Here is a 13,847-nt window from a genome sequence, read left to right as displayed (position 1 = left end):
AAACCACTCCATACACTCTTCTACCACTCTGTTTTTTCCTGTTACTGCTCATATTCACTTTACCCTCTATTCTATGTTTGACCCAGTTCAACTTTTTAAAATTCCTCATAACGTCTTCGTCTTCATTTTCCAGTCATTTTTGTGTTTTTAATTATTTTGTTTTCTTTCTTTCTTCCTTCCCTTTCCCAGGGAGCTGATGTAACAGACCCAGGCACCGAGACAGAGGAGAGTTTGGGGGCGTCTGACACCACCCAGAGGCCAGCAGATTCCCAGACTCCTAGCTGTAAGATCCAGGAAACCCTGTCAAACAGTCATACTCTGCAGATCTTCCTCAAAGTCTCCACATGTGCTCATAAACTGTCCCGCTATCCAATTAGTTATCTGACACTTTACTGGAAAAGACGTAAAATGCTGTCTGTCTGAGGGGAAGTGTGAAGGCTCCTGAAAACAAGCCATCTCCAACAGGAGGCTCTAATAACAAAAACAAGTTTCAACTTCTGTTACAGCCAAACCGTCAGATAGTTTCAATGTTTTTTTTTGTTTTAGTTTTGGTCTTTATAGTATTATTTGCTAGAGTATATTATTTGGAATAGAATTTAAAACTCAGCTGAGATGTTCTTCTTTTCGAAAGTAAACCTTATAGGACACCCTTGTTTTACAGATCACCCATTTTACATAAAGGTGACATCAGGTATTTTTTTTTATCAAGCTCTCCATTTTAATGGACATATTAACGTGACATGTTATGATTCAAGTCTTTGAAATAACTGATACAGGTTATTGTACAAAACATTTTCATATCCTCTATAAACTGATCCATAAATTTGCTTCTTTGTACACTCAGAGCAAACTTGTAGCAGTTTAGTCGTTTTATATCTGCACACTGTGGTTTCATGTCAAATATTCCTCTGTTAAGCTTATCCTTCTTAATGTTTTTCTTAGTTGAGGGGAGCACAATGGAGCAAACTTGTAGCAGTTTAGTCGTTTTATATCTGCACACTGTGGTTTCATGTCAAATATTCCTCTGTTAAGCTTATCCTTCTTAATGTTTTTCTTAGTTGAGGGGAGCACAATGGAGGCCTTTTCAACAGAACAACCTATCTCAAGTTCTGGCACACGCATGCCCCAGTCACCACGGAGACCAATGCAACAGCTGCCCCCCCGACTGAACATCCACCCCGCCACCTCATCAGAGCTGGGGCCACCCGCTCAGGTTCAGGTATGCCACACTGAGGAGGGGAAACAACACCCTCTAAAATGTTTCTCCATTTATTGGCTCCTTTAACGTATTTTGTGTTCTTTACAGCGCATCCCCGTCCGCCGCCAGTCAGTAGGCAGACTTACCCCCGGGATGTCGGGTAGTGCTGTAAGTCGCATCGGCAATTAAAATTTTTATTGTCATAATGTTATTTATACAAGTGTCTGTTTCAAGGTTTCTGCCCCCTCTTCCTTAGCAGCAGCACTTCTTTGATGAAGATGACAGGATGGTTCCCAGCACTCCCACTCTGGTGGGGCCTCACCGCCCCGATGGATTTGACCAGGTTATCCAGTAAGTCTCACGAGCATTGATACACATGTTGGAAACCAGAAAACCTGGTCAAAGTGTAAAAAATATGCAATGAAAGTGCTGGTAATGAAACGAGGTCTGGGAAAAATTTCTCTGTTGTTTCCGTCTCTTTTGTTTTCCAGTATAATGATTAATGTGTTGTTTTCAGTGGATAAATGGAGGTAAAAGTCAAATCTGTATGTTTTTATATTTACATTTTTTATCACTTGTATTTTTTTTATTGGGATAACAAAAGTTGAAACTGTGTAAGATGCCATAGTTTAAATGTAAAGATGCGTTAATCTTTTCCTCGTTTGCAAGGATCAGGTGGTAAGAAAAGACTGAGAGGATTTAGTTGGGTTTTAAGTCGCCACACAGCCTTTTGTAACCATGCGACCCGTCTCTGTGTTTGGTTTGTCAGTTCTCCCCAGGTGGCCGGTGTGCCTCGCTTCAGGTTTGGTGCTTCAGAGGACATGCCGCAGACCAGCTCGTCCTCGCACGCTGACCTCGGACAGCTTGCACAAGGTGGTCCTCCATCACGTTTACAAACACTGAACATGAATTTCTTGTGGTATTTTTGCCAGCTTTAAGACAAAAGTTTGAAGGAAGGTGTGAAACAAGTGAAGAGGAGCGTTATCATGCAGCACGGAAATGAAACATTGATGTTGTGGTTAAGCTGTATAAGCCTCCGATTATTCTATAATAACAAAATAATTCTTTTCTTCAGGTCTGTATGAAAGTTCTCTGTACTTAACACCTCATGAGGAGGAGTCGGGTGGACGCAGCGTTCCCACCACACCACTACAAGTTACAGCACCAGGTATCTGTCTCTTGTCAGTCTGTTATGAAGGGATCAGTTTATTATGTGTGCTCCACCCTGTTCATCATCATATTAAACTTTGTTTCCTTTCGCTGGAAAACTGTCAGATTCTGGAGTGGTATCAGTTTCTCAAAACAAGACGTGTTTTTTCTTATCTTACAGTGACCGTCTTTTCTGAGGCGGCACAGTCCGACTCAACAGAGCACGCCTCCCAGTCGGTTCCCATGGTGAGCACATCCACACCAGGCCTTGTGCCTGGAACAGCCGGTACAGGGGAGGAGAGAGATGACATCTTTCTGGAGCCAGACACTGATAGGTGATTTTTAATGATGGAATTCGTTTTTCCTACTGACGGCAAACCGCAGTGTTCTTTACTGCTTGCTAAAGTTTTGATGGTTTGTAAAGGTCATAATCAAAGTGTTTCCTTGCATAAATTTGTCCTCTCAGACCCAGTGCTGAAGTGTCGGTGGATACCGTGGGGTCCCAGGGAGACTTTGAGGAGCCAAGCCAGCCATCTGACAAGGCCAGCCTCCCCTCCACCAGCCAGGAGCCTTCCTCCAGCTCTGCAGGTACAATGTAGTCTCATCGCTGTGACTGCTTCCTTGCTATGACAGTAAATAGGATTTCTCTCATGTTGCATTTTCTTTGTCTGTTTTGATTTGCCAATGTCATGCCTCTCTAGACACAAGCAGTGCTCCACCTAAACACTCTCGACCTGGACCCAGCAGACAGCTGCAACGCTGGCCAGAGAGTCGTGGTGGGCGCATGAAGAGAGGAGGTACGATATTTGAAAGCAAACAGGATTTTTTTTTTTATTTCAAGTGGCTCTCAACAGTTTCATGGAAAACTTGTTCATACCAGTGGGAGAGCTGGCCAGAATATATTAAAAAGCATTGATAAACGTCAATATTGATTTAGTCTCTGAAAATCAGTAAAACCCAAACTTGGCCAATAGAACATGAACCCTGATACTGTGAAAGAAAGTTGGCGCAGTTGATGTGGCCGGATAAGTCAACCATGAGAACAACAGCAGCAAATTAAAACCAGCTGGATTTATTTAACAAGTATGTTTTCAAAGTTGTGTTTGAATATATAAATCAGGCGTTTTATAACTAAGTATGCACTTATTTTATAAAGAGTTGATATCTAAACAACATTGTGGGCACTTTTTGATGCCCTTAACTTGAAAGAAATTGTGACATAAAGCAGAAAGAAACCCAGAATCAGTTTTTCCCCTCAGTCCAGCCTTAAAAGCTGAACAGGTGATGAATACACACAAATGGAGTGGGGAGGAGCAAATGATGCGTCCGGTGACAGAAACAGAAATTTTGAAAAAAGACAGTTTTCTCGCACAGTTTCAAAAAGCTTGATGTTTTTATTCAAATTCAGTTTTCAGTGACAAAAAACGATGACTGCAACAGTAAAAACCGCTGTACAGAGTTTACATCAGTGTAGCAGGCTTGTCTAAAAGTAGATTTTACATCTGCACAGGTCAAGCCTTTCCTTCCCGGGGTGTGCCTGGAAGACGATTCGCAAGATGAAGCGGTAATCGGAAGACCTGAGAACCCACCATTCCCATCAGAAACAGACAGTACATCAGTGTGTAGACTTAATTCTTTACAATGTTCCAAATCTCTGAAGCCTGTTTGTTGGTCTGTTTTTATTTGCTTCTGATGTTTTTTTTTTTAATGTACTTAAAAAGTACCTAAGGTGTTGCAGTGTGTTTTACGGAGAGTATAATAAACATAATAACTAAAAGAAAACAGTTGATAAATGCAGCTTTTTTTTGTCACAAAAATCAGTTTGTATTTAGGATTTTTTGGGACATTGAAATAATTTGTTGGTCTGAGGGGACACGTTTGCTTTCGGAGCAGCGATGACGGGACGCTTGCCATCGATCCTCACATTGAGGGCGGTTGCTGCTGCAAAGGAATAGAAATTGTTAGTGGATGAGTTCAGTCAACATTTGAATGCATGAAAGCATGCAGGATGCTCCTACGTGCATCTGAATAGCTTTAATTTTGGTGAACATGAATTTGTTGTGAAACCTGCTTAATTTTCCACCAGTTGTGGCTTTGAGGTTTTAGGAAAGTTTCTTTGCTGCCGCAGGGCCTGAATTCTAAAGGTCGGGCTGTTTCAGGAATGATGTAAATGACTAGACGGTAAAAAGCTTCCTGACCAGACTCGTGTGCTGTTGTCTTTACTCAGAAGCTATTGAAATCATTGAGATGGAACATTATGTTGTGGTCACTCCACAAGGAAGAAGATGAATGGACGCCACCTTTTAAATGGTCTTTACATTGTCTATACCTCACCCCTAACAGATGGACACACGTGGTCCCCATTAAGCATTTCAGACATGACGTTAACCCTCTGAGGACAGACAAGTGAAGCTCATTTAGTTCTTTTAAACATTAGCTTGGAAATCTGAACAAAGCAGGGAATGAAAACCACATTTACTACTTAAAGACCTCCTAAACTTTTAAGTTTGTCTCATAAACTGAGTTCTGTTTTGCGAGTTGTTTTCAAACCAGGGTTTGAGGCTGGATCCCCGTGAGTAAAACTAGATTTACCATCTGCTACCATGTTCATATTCTCTCATGTAACCCTTTCAACACATGATCTTGATTCAAATTCCACAATGGACCAAAAAAATGAACTCTGCAATGCCCTTTTTTTTTTTTTTTTTCCTTATTACAAAATGAAAACTCAGCAGCTGATGGTGTCGATGCAAAAGTTGCCGATATTTAAGTTAATGATGCTGTAAATTCACTCCTCTGTGAAGAACACGGATTGAAGAAAAAAAATCCCTTCAAAGTGTTGAATATTTAGCAGTTTTAATCAAAACACTCAACACAAAAAGAAAACTAAATGAAAATCTTAAAATTGTCAGCAGATGTGTGACTGTGACATGTACTGACTTACATCTGGAGAAGACATAATATTTGTACCCCTCCGGCTCCCTGCTGCTCGGGACAGACGCAGCAGCTGTGATGGTGGAGGGGAAGCCTCTCCACATTGTCCGGATGTTGATGGCTGGTCCTAAAACAGACACTGGAAACAAAACAGTCAAGTGTTAATTTTTGCATTAAACTGTAAACAGGATGATGGTGGCGCTCTCGTACCACTTAGAGATTCACGATCCCACATTTTCAGTTGAAAATGGAAAAATTTTTATTCTATTGAATGTAATGTATTAAAAATAGATTGAACTATTACATACATCTTCAGACTCCTTTAGGAACTTGGTTACTGAACATTGGGTCATCCTACTTCTGTCAATCGTCTTTGAGCTTATTCAGCCTGGGTTTTTTTTTTTTTTTTTTTTTTTTTTTTTTTTTTCTTGTTCTACACCGAATTCATTGGACTTAACTAAGAGGGCACCCACCTGTTTCATGTGTCTCATATCTGATCGTGTATTTAGAGTAATAACCAAGCCATTAGTCACAGAATCGTCCATTGAGCTCTAAGGCTGTGAGACAGGGACTGTGTTGAAGCACAGATGTGTGGGACTGATGGAAGAAGACTTCAGCATCTAAAGTGCCTAAAAGCACAGCAGCCTTCATTCAAAAATGGAAGAAATGTCTTAATCTATGGTGGAGATGATCAGAGAACAAGAGCTTTGTCTAGATGGGTAACCAACAAGCCACTGGTCACTGTAAATAAGATGCTGAGCAACTCTGTGGAGTGGAGAATCTTACAGAGGGGCAGCCATTGGTAGAGGAAGTCCCTGAAGTACAATCGGTCTTCATGATTTATGAGTGTCCAGGTGGAAGAAATTTCACACTAAAATGACAGGCTGCTAAAATTCTTTCTGAATGACTCCAAGATTCAAAGTCCTTTGATCTGATAAAACGAAGTTTCAACTCTTTGGCCACAATTTCCAACAGTTAAAATGGAAGAATACAGACACAGCATTACGTAGTTTATATTATCCCTATAGTCAAATGTGGTGATTTTTTTTTTTTTTTTTTTTTTTTTTAAATGTGACGGGGACAGTGAGACTTGAGATATGGATACAGAAGAAGGAGAAGAATCAGCTATCTGAGTGAAAACCTTTTGAGAGTGCTCAGGATCTCAGGTTTAAGTGAAGGTTTAAATTCCAAAAAGTCAACTACTCGAGGAACACAACACAGTGAAGTCTTAGAGTGAACCAACCCGAAACCTGGACCTTAATCTAGAACGGCATCTATGGACAGGACTGAGAATGCTCCAACTTGGTGGATCTTGAATGTTTCTACCGAGACAATTTGAAGAAACTTCAAAAGCTAAGGTGTTTGGAGCTCATACGATCCTAACCAAGTAGTGCTGTCCAAGACGCTTTAACAAAGCACTGAGTGAAGGATCTGAGTTCTTGGTAAAGTAGATATTTCAGTCTATTATTCATGTTGAATTCACATACATATAAAGTTGTGTGTAGACTAATGAGAGAACAAAGTGTCGGATAACATGTTTGTACTGCATACAATGCTGAGCTTGGCTGCTTTTTTATCAGTAAAAATGTTTGTAACACATTGATTAACTGTGATTTCAATATTTTCTTAGAAAACCCTGAAACTCCCAACAGTGGAAGTCCCATAAACTTCACACAGGCTGCATGTTTCCACTTTCTAGTTATTTACAAGATGATCCCTCCTCCCTCCACCAACCCATGACTCACTTTTTCAGAGAGCTACATGTGTTGTTACTCCAACAGAAAATGTTTCAGCCAGTCTGTTAAAAATGCTCAGGAAACACCCAGCATTTTTTTTTTTTAACTCTAAACCGTCAAAAATGTGGAAGAAATGCAGAAATACCTGCCTGGCAATCTTAGGACAGAGTTACACAAATCATGGGGCTTTACAGATGTACCGATATGGATGATATTAGAATAAATTACATCAATCAATAGTGTGTTGATAATACATTTATGATGATATCATGATTTGATTTCATCTGATAAAAGCAAACATTAAAGATTGCAAATTGGGGCTTTGTACAAGTTTTTTTTATTTCCTGTTTACTCTTATTGCCACTTGTTTTGAGTGTGATTTAATCAACGAATAAAAAGGAGACCAAAAAGTAAAAAACAAAGTTGAATCAGTTAATTACAACATATTTCTTATACAAAAAGAAAATCTGATTGATATCCCATCAAGAATGCTTTGGGCCATAATAATTGTGTCGGGAAAGTCTCATATCTGGACATCTTTGCAAAATTATTTAAAATGAGTGTTTTATTGGCTCACCTGCTTGCCGGGCCATTCGGGTGTGAACTGCGTAAATGGGATTGTGGACTTTCTTGCCACACGTTGAACTGGTGCCAAACTGGTAGGAATATTTCTGAACAAATCCTCCTGTAATTACCACGCATAAATATTTCCCTCAGTGAACTGATTCAGAATACACACGTGATGATGCATTATTCAATAAATGTCAAACAGAAAATCAATGAAGCACCCAGAGAAAAACAGTCATGTTTTGTTTAAACGGTTTGACCTCTCTTGAAGAAGTAGACGGACTCTCTCCTGGTTTTGTACTGAGGCACAGACAGGGCAGCTGTAATGTGGCCCTGGAGCCCATCAAAGCCTAGTTTAGTGACTTTGGGATATCCAGGGTCCAGAGCATCGTTTTCAAATCGCCAGTATCGGCCTCCCTGCAAGCATTATGTGAAGCAACCCAAAACATCAGAAGAGGAAAATATGTTCCATCATAGACTGTCCAAGACATTCTTTAGGGGTGCATCAGTAAAATCACTGAGTTACATTTGTCTTCTCAACTCATTGAGATGAGACCGCTTACCTTAAGAATGTATGTTTTGCCCTGGCAGTTGCAGCGAGTGAACACAGTGTCAATTGGGGAAGGGACGCCCCACACTTGTGTGATACCTTGGGCTGGGCTTGGTACACTGTGTCTATCCAGGAACCAGAAGTAGTGACCTATGAAAAATAGCATTAGTACATAAGACTGGCCTGCACACAGGCTTAAGGGATGCACAGTATTGAGTAAATGGACTGCATTTGTAAACCCTGTGATTTATAGGTCACATTCGGCCATTCACAGACACACACTCACATTAATACTGTTCTTCTTAGTACACACATTCACACAAGGACAGTTTGACGCGGGACAGAACCACCAACCTTCCAGCTGGTTGAACAACTGCTTTACCTTCTGAGCCACAATCTCATGAAATGGGTTTTCATCACAACACTGAAATGTATGATTTTAAGTTGTGTAAATGATGTGTTCTATTCTAAAGGGTAAATGCTTCCTTGATTTTTGCTTGGGCCAAGAAAAATGGAAGAGCATTTAGTTGCAGAGAGATATTCTGCTCTCAAAATTAAATTTGAGATTAATTAAAGTAAATCTGTTGCAATTTCAATTCATAGTATAACTTTTAGTTCTTCTGACTGGTTGCAGTTCATATCAACTTCCTGGCACTAACCTCTGAACACCACCATCGTGCCGTTCCTCAGTGTGGTGACTGCACTGACCGGCCGCCCACTGCACAGGTTTGTGTCATTGCTGTCATCTGGAGAAAAGGGGACACATTTGTCAGTAAACCATCTGTTAAAATGAACAAGCAACAGGACCAGTTACAGACTTGATTGCTGTGTGTTTAGAATAATTTTCAGCCTCAGACATTGTAGGAGTCGTTTACATTTTGTATTGTGAACGTATATTTTCAGATTGTTAGTAGGCTCTTTATGGGATGTGGAAATATCTATTTCCACATCCCATATAAAGAGTCAAGGTTCGTCACCCCTTTCCAAACAATAATGTCTGCTCTGATTGGTCAGCTTCTGGCTCTGTCAGCCATTCTGTATCAGCTCTGCTCAAATTCAAATTTCAGCACAATAATTGGATGCCAAATTAAGTGTAGGATGCATCATCAATCTTTTAAATGCTTGTCAAGGAATCAGGAGTACTTACAAAACCAACTCCCCCCCACCCCCCCCCGCCCTGTTGGTCTTGATACTGGCATGAACTTGTCTTGTGTAAAACCATATTTTTATGGTAGAAGATCTATTCACCCTGGGCCTAATGAAAAATAATTGAGCTCATAACCCAAACTGCAATTATAATAACTGTGTAACAGAAACTGGAAGCATTAATTTTTACAACATTTTAAGGCTTGTAAAATGAATTATATTGCACTGAAATGTCTTCTCCCTGTTTTACTGAATTAATCTTTGGATTGATTTCCTTCCTGTGTGTGCTGGTTGAGGATCAGAACCAATGATGAGAACATGTATTACCTGCTTGATAATCTCTTGTGTTGTCTAAATTCAGGGTTTGTGTATCCAGGGGCTTAGTATCAGGTTTAGGGGTGGGCTTTAGTTTGTGTGGGTCAGGTTTGCCCTGGGGTTTTGAGGCAGGTCCAGAGTCTGGAGGACTGGTCGGTTCCATGGTAACTTTAAGTGCATCTGCAGTTGTTACCTCTGGTGTAACATTTTTTGTGGTGTCATCCTGCACTGCAGCTGTGGATGGGGGAATGTGGGTTGTTATTTCATCAAGCTCTGATAAATTCCCAGCTCCTCCTGGAGATATAGGGGTAGTGGGATCTTCAGGTTCTTTCAGTAAAAAGGGAGGGTCACTGGTGATGTCCTCAGTGTTGGGGTTTGAAGTTGTTTCCTCTGGGTTTGAAGCCAATGTTGATGAGGTAGGGACGGTGGTGACCTGGGAGGTTTCTAGGACTGTGTTTGAGTCCTGTGTGTTGATGGTTGTGACTTCTTGCTCGTCTGACAGAGGAGTGGTAGCCTCGATGTCTGGTGTTGAAGCTGTAGGTTCCATTGGTGACACTGAGGTTGAAATAAGTTGGCTGGAGTCGAGGTCAACTGTGATCTCTATATCATCGAGACTTGTTACTTCTTCAGGGGGAATTTTAAGATCTCCAGCATCTGAAAACAGAAGAGCATGATCATGAACTGTTAGGTTTGGGTAAAATGTACTAAACTGCAGCAGAGGTTGCGTTGATGTATTAATCACATACAGATGGCTGTCAAGAGAAGTAAAAACTAGAATTAGTCAAGAAAACTGTCCAATGGTAATAAATCTCAAGAAAAGAATAACCAAAGAGACCTGGGTTTTAAAACATCACATTACAGTGGATGCCCACAAATCAACAAGTATAAGATACAGTATGCCTGAACATCACACACCTGTGCTCTCAGTTGTGGCATCTCCAGTAGTGGGGTTAAGGATGGGAAGGTCATTTTCTGAAGGAGTTCCCTTTGTTTGAGAAAAGACTTTCTCTGTGGTGAACTCCAGAGTGTCTGTAGCCAGAGTGGGTTCAATTGTAACTTGATCTAGCGGGTCATTTGTAGATGGTCCATTCCTACTGCTGCTCTCTGGGACTGGACTCACCTCCAGATCCTCCACTCCATTCTTGGAAAAATAGTCACTGGAAGGGACCGTGCTGTACACATCTGCAAGAGAGAGGTGCATACTTAGATGCTGCACTTTGATGGGAGATTTCCCAGGATTTATCATCCAGAGTTTTCCTCGCTCACCATCACTGGAATCATCTGGTGGGTATGATGTTGGACTGTCCAGAGGATCTGAATAGTCATCCGCCGCTACAGAAGGCAAAATCATAATTAGTGTAAATGTTCGTTATTGGTTGTGTCAATCCAAAACATTTATCGACACTGTCCTCATGTTTCCTGCTCCTGACAGGAAGATCAAGACTTCCCTCTTGACTTCTTCCTGACTCTCAGAGAAGTCTTGATTATTAAATACAACCACACTTGACTTGTTTAGAATCAACTACAGATTTTTTTTTTAAAAGGGAAAGAAACAAAAAGCCAAGGAAATAAGCTGTCATTCTTTCTTGGCTAAATTCTGTGGTTTCCTCTCTTGTGACTGAGCTTGTGCCCAGCCCTCCTACACAGGGTCCACTCAAAACAACACTGCCTCCTTGTGTTTTATTTGGCACATAAAGCCAATGCTCTTGGCTTGTACTGTTGAGACTTGGACTTGAAAGCAAGCCACAGTGGCAGTCTCAGGGTTGTTGTCTACCATAATTATCTTTCCTCTCTATTCCAGACATGTACCTTATCAAATCACAAAGTTCAGCTCATGATAATTAAGACACGTGTAAAACATGAGTTCTGGGGTTAAATTTGGAGAAAAAAGTATTCAAGTATGACATCAAGTTTAGTTTTGTCTCTGTCATCACCTGCACTGTTGTCTTCATTGAAGGGAGTCTGCTCTGTTGCCTCAGTCAGAGTTGGCTCTATGGGAATATTCATGAATAAAAATGAGTTGGGTTGCAATGGAAAAACCACTTTGCCTAAGTCCTAAATGGCTGACAATGTAGTAAAATTCAAGCTTTTTGCCAAGAAAATATACCTTTATGTTTGCTATCATTAACATTATCGCAAGAACTAGTCTTCCTTGGTGCTGTTGTCTCACTGGCTGCTCTTCTGATTTCTGTAGTAATTACCAAGACAGAAGATACTGTCAAAGACCCAATGCATCAGTGCAGATTACTGCATGCATTACATGCCACTGTTGTACTGGCGTGCATGCCGGTGTGCATGCTGCTGGCGGACATGCAGGCCCTGTCTATGATGTCAGATTCTTTCTGTAATTTCACTTCATTCGTGAGGGATACACATACACTGAAGCTGAATTTGATGGATCTGGACTTTTGTGAAGGGTATTACACTGTAAAGGAATTCTGCGTTGGTTAGCATGCAGGAAAAATGCACGCACAAGTCTTGGAGTTGCTGTTTAAGGCTTACCATCTGCATCGCAGTGGGTCTTAAAATCTGGACAACACTGGTTGTACTTCACACAATCAGAGTCGCAGCTACACCGTCGTCCCCTCTTGAAGGATTCTCCACACCGGCCCATACACGAGTTTTCTGTTGCACATAAAATCACCTTTCAACAAAACCCACCCACACATTTACACTAGATTATATGAAATACATACGACGCTGGAATGTAACTTTAACTGATGTACTTATGTACGGTTTTGAGGCACTTGTTCTTTACTGAAGTATTTCCATTTCATGCTAATGTATCCAACCATTCCACTATATTTCCAGTGACAGAATATTATTTTTTCTACTCCACTACATCTGTTTTGAAGCTTAAGTTAAAAATTATTTTTAAGAAAAAATTTACACTGTGGGTACTGGAGGAATATTTAAAATATTCAACCAGTGGTTCTTGGGCATCTTGGAAAAAAGAGTGTAATCAGTAATGTTTCTATGTGTTACTAGCAGCTCCATCAAATAATGATTTTTCTATCTGAACATCTAACAACTTCATTTTGGGTGAAATAAAGGTTCAAATGAGCCAGTATTTGATCTAAATCAAAGCTTAAGCAAATAATTCAGAAAATGAAAAATGTTTTTCTTTTCTTCTCCCCGTTAACTATCTAACAATCCCTCAGATTTATTTGGTGTCTCTGTTTCTAAACATTAAATTTGCTTCAGCTGTAGCATGTTGCTTACACACAGAGGATTCAGTACTACAAACTTCTTGTAGACATCAACAAAAATATGGCAGTGAGAAGGACCAAAGCTTTTGCACTTATATATTTTTACTTAAATATATGGTTAGTTTCTATTTCTTCCACTGCTACATGAACTTAATCATTAAGCAAAAGCATGTTGTTTTGAAAAATTTCCAATGTATTTACATTTGTTTAGTGCAAAGCTTTGTAATCAGTAATACATGTGATCTTTTTTGTGTGCTGAGAAAAATAAGAACAGAAAAAGCCTCACTTGTGGTGCATTGAGATTCATAATCTTGGCAGCACTCTCCATAAGACAGGCAGGTATAGTCACACTGGCACATGTAACCCCTGTAGTACTCAGCACCACATTCTCCTTTGCAGCTTCCTGTTTGCAGAATGCGAAAAGTGAAAAATGTAAAGAGAGCTACAGAGATACGATGGTTTACTCTGTGTACGAATAACAAAGTCTACATGAGAATAGACTCTGTACAAGGCTGCCAGAAATTGATTTCTGAACTGATGACAAATACAAACGTAAACACAGTTTGTCCCTCTTGCGAATAATCATTAACAGAGAAAACATCGACGAGTACAGCACAGAAAACATTCAACGCCTTCCAGGAAAGCCCTTCATTAAAAACAAATATCTTTCACAAAATGTTAAAGGACTCAGTTCAATTAAAAATGTCTCTGTGTAATATCAATTTTGCACAAATCATACTTACTCTGAGCCAAACTACATTTCAAAGCACAAGCCAGCAAAAAAACAGCACAAAGTACTTTGGAAGACATTGTCCTGTAGATCTGAAAGGAAGCATAAGACATAAAGTCGAACTAAATTAATTTTAAAGAGTGTTCTCATTTTCAGGACTGAAAAGTCTTGACATGTTGAAGAGATACTGAAAACAGAGTGTAACCAACCTCGGTTGAGCTTCTGTCTGACCACCGCTGGAGGTTTGACTCGAGCTGTTTTTAAAAGGCAGGGAGAGACAGTCTGCCCTCCTGTTAATTGGCGGATCTGGTCT

The 13,847-nt window shown here is 40.2% G+C and overlaps 2 protein-coding genes across 7 annotated transcripts in view; one reads left to right on the top strand and one right to left on the bottom strand.

Moving 5' to 3' along the window:
* tprb (translocated promoter region b, nuclear basket protein) overlaps positions 1–4,129 on the top strand; it is a 21,893-nt gene extending 17,764 nt beyond the window's left edge. Inside the window, exons 42-51 of one of the 3 annotated variants that reach the window (XM_075485751.1) lie at positions 190–283; positions 1,059–1,219; positions 1,307–1,366; positions 1,458–1,549; positions 1,968–2,074; positions 2,274–2,366; positions 2,529–2,682; positions 2,814–2,935; positions 3,049–3,144; positions 3,858–4,129. In XM_075485751.1, coding sequence (XP_075341866.1) covers positions 190–283; positions 1,059–1,219; positions 1,307–1,366; positions 1,458–1,549; positions 1,968–2,074; positions 2,274–2,366; positions 2,529–2,682; positions 2,814–2,935; positions 3,049–3,144; positions 3,858–3,907 — 1,029 coding nt within the window. In that variant the 3' untranslated portion in view covers positions 3,908–4,129. Of the gene's footprint in view, positions 1–189; positions 284–1,058; positions 1,220–1,306; positions 1,367–1,454; positions 1,550–1,967; positions 2,075–2,273; positions 2,367–2,528; positions 2,683–2,813; positions 2,936–3,048; positions 3,145–3,857 lie in introns of all 3 variants that reach the window. The other 2 variants (XM_075485750.1, XM_075485749.1) reach the window with 2 other exon arrangements.
* Positions 3,722–13,847, bottom strand: prg4b (proteoglycan 4b). Of its 4 annotated transcripts, none has more exons than XM_075485754.1 (15): positions 13,744–13,847; positions 13,548–13,626; positions 13,091–13,207; positions 12,098–12,220; positions 11,703–11,783; positions 11,530–11,586; positions 10,862–10,927; positions 10,511–10,777; positions 9,608–10,249; positions 8,794–8,880; positions 8,148–8,284; positions 7,845–8,001; positions 7,595–7,702; positions 5,292–5,420; positions 3,722–4,288 (listed from the first exon to the last, which is right to left on the bottom strand). In XM_075485754.1, exons 2-15 carry the CDS (start codon positions 13,612–13,614, stop codon positions 4,176–4,178), a joined length of 2,151 nt encoding a protein of 716 aa, XP_075341869.1. In that variant the 5' UTR covers positions 13,615–13,626; positions 13,744–13,847; the 3' UTR covers positions 3,722–4,175. The 4 variants fall into 4 exon arrangements, with proteins under 4 accessions (XP_075341869.1, XP_075341868.1, XP_075341867.1 ...); XM_075485753.1 differs by having other exon boundaries at positions 3,722–4,285; positions 13,548–13,656; positions 13,744–13,803; XM_075485752.1 differs by having other exon boundaries at positions 13,548–13,656; positions 13,744–13,802.

This window comes from Odontesthes bonariensis, chromosome 15, assembly GCF_027942865.1.
Source record: "Odontesthes bonariensis isolate fOdoBon6 chromosome 15, fOdoBon6.hap1, whole genome shotgun sequence".
NCBI classification, from domain to species: Eukaryota; Metazoa; Chordata; class Actinopteri; order Atheriniformes; family Atherinopsidae; genus Odontesthes; species Odontesthes bonariensis.
The sequence above is the reverse complement of the archived record's forward strand: the minus strand, read 5'-3'. Positions and strand labels throughout refer to the sequence as shown.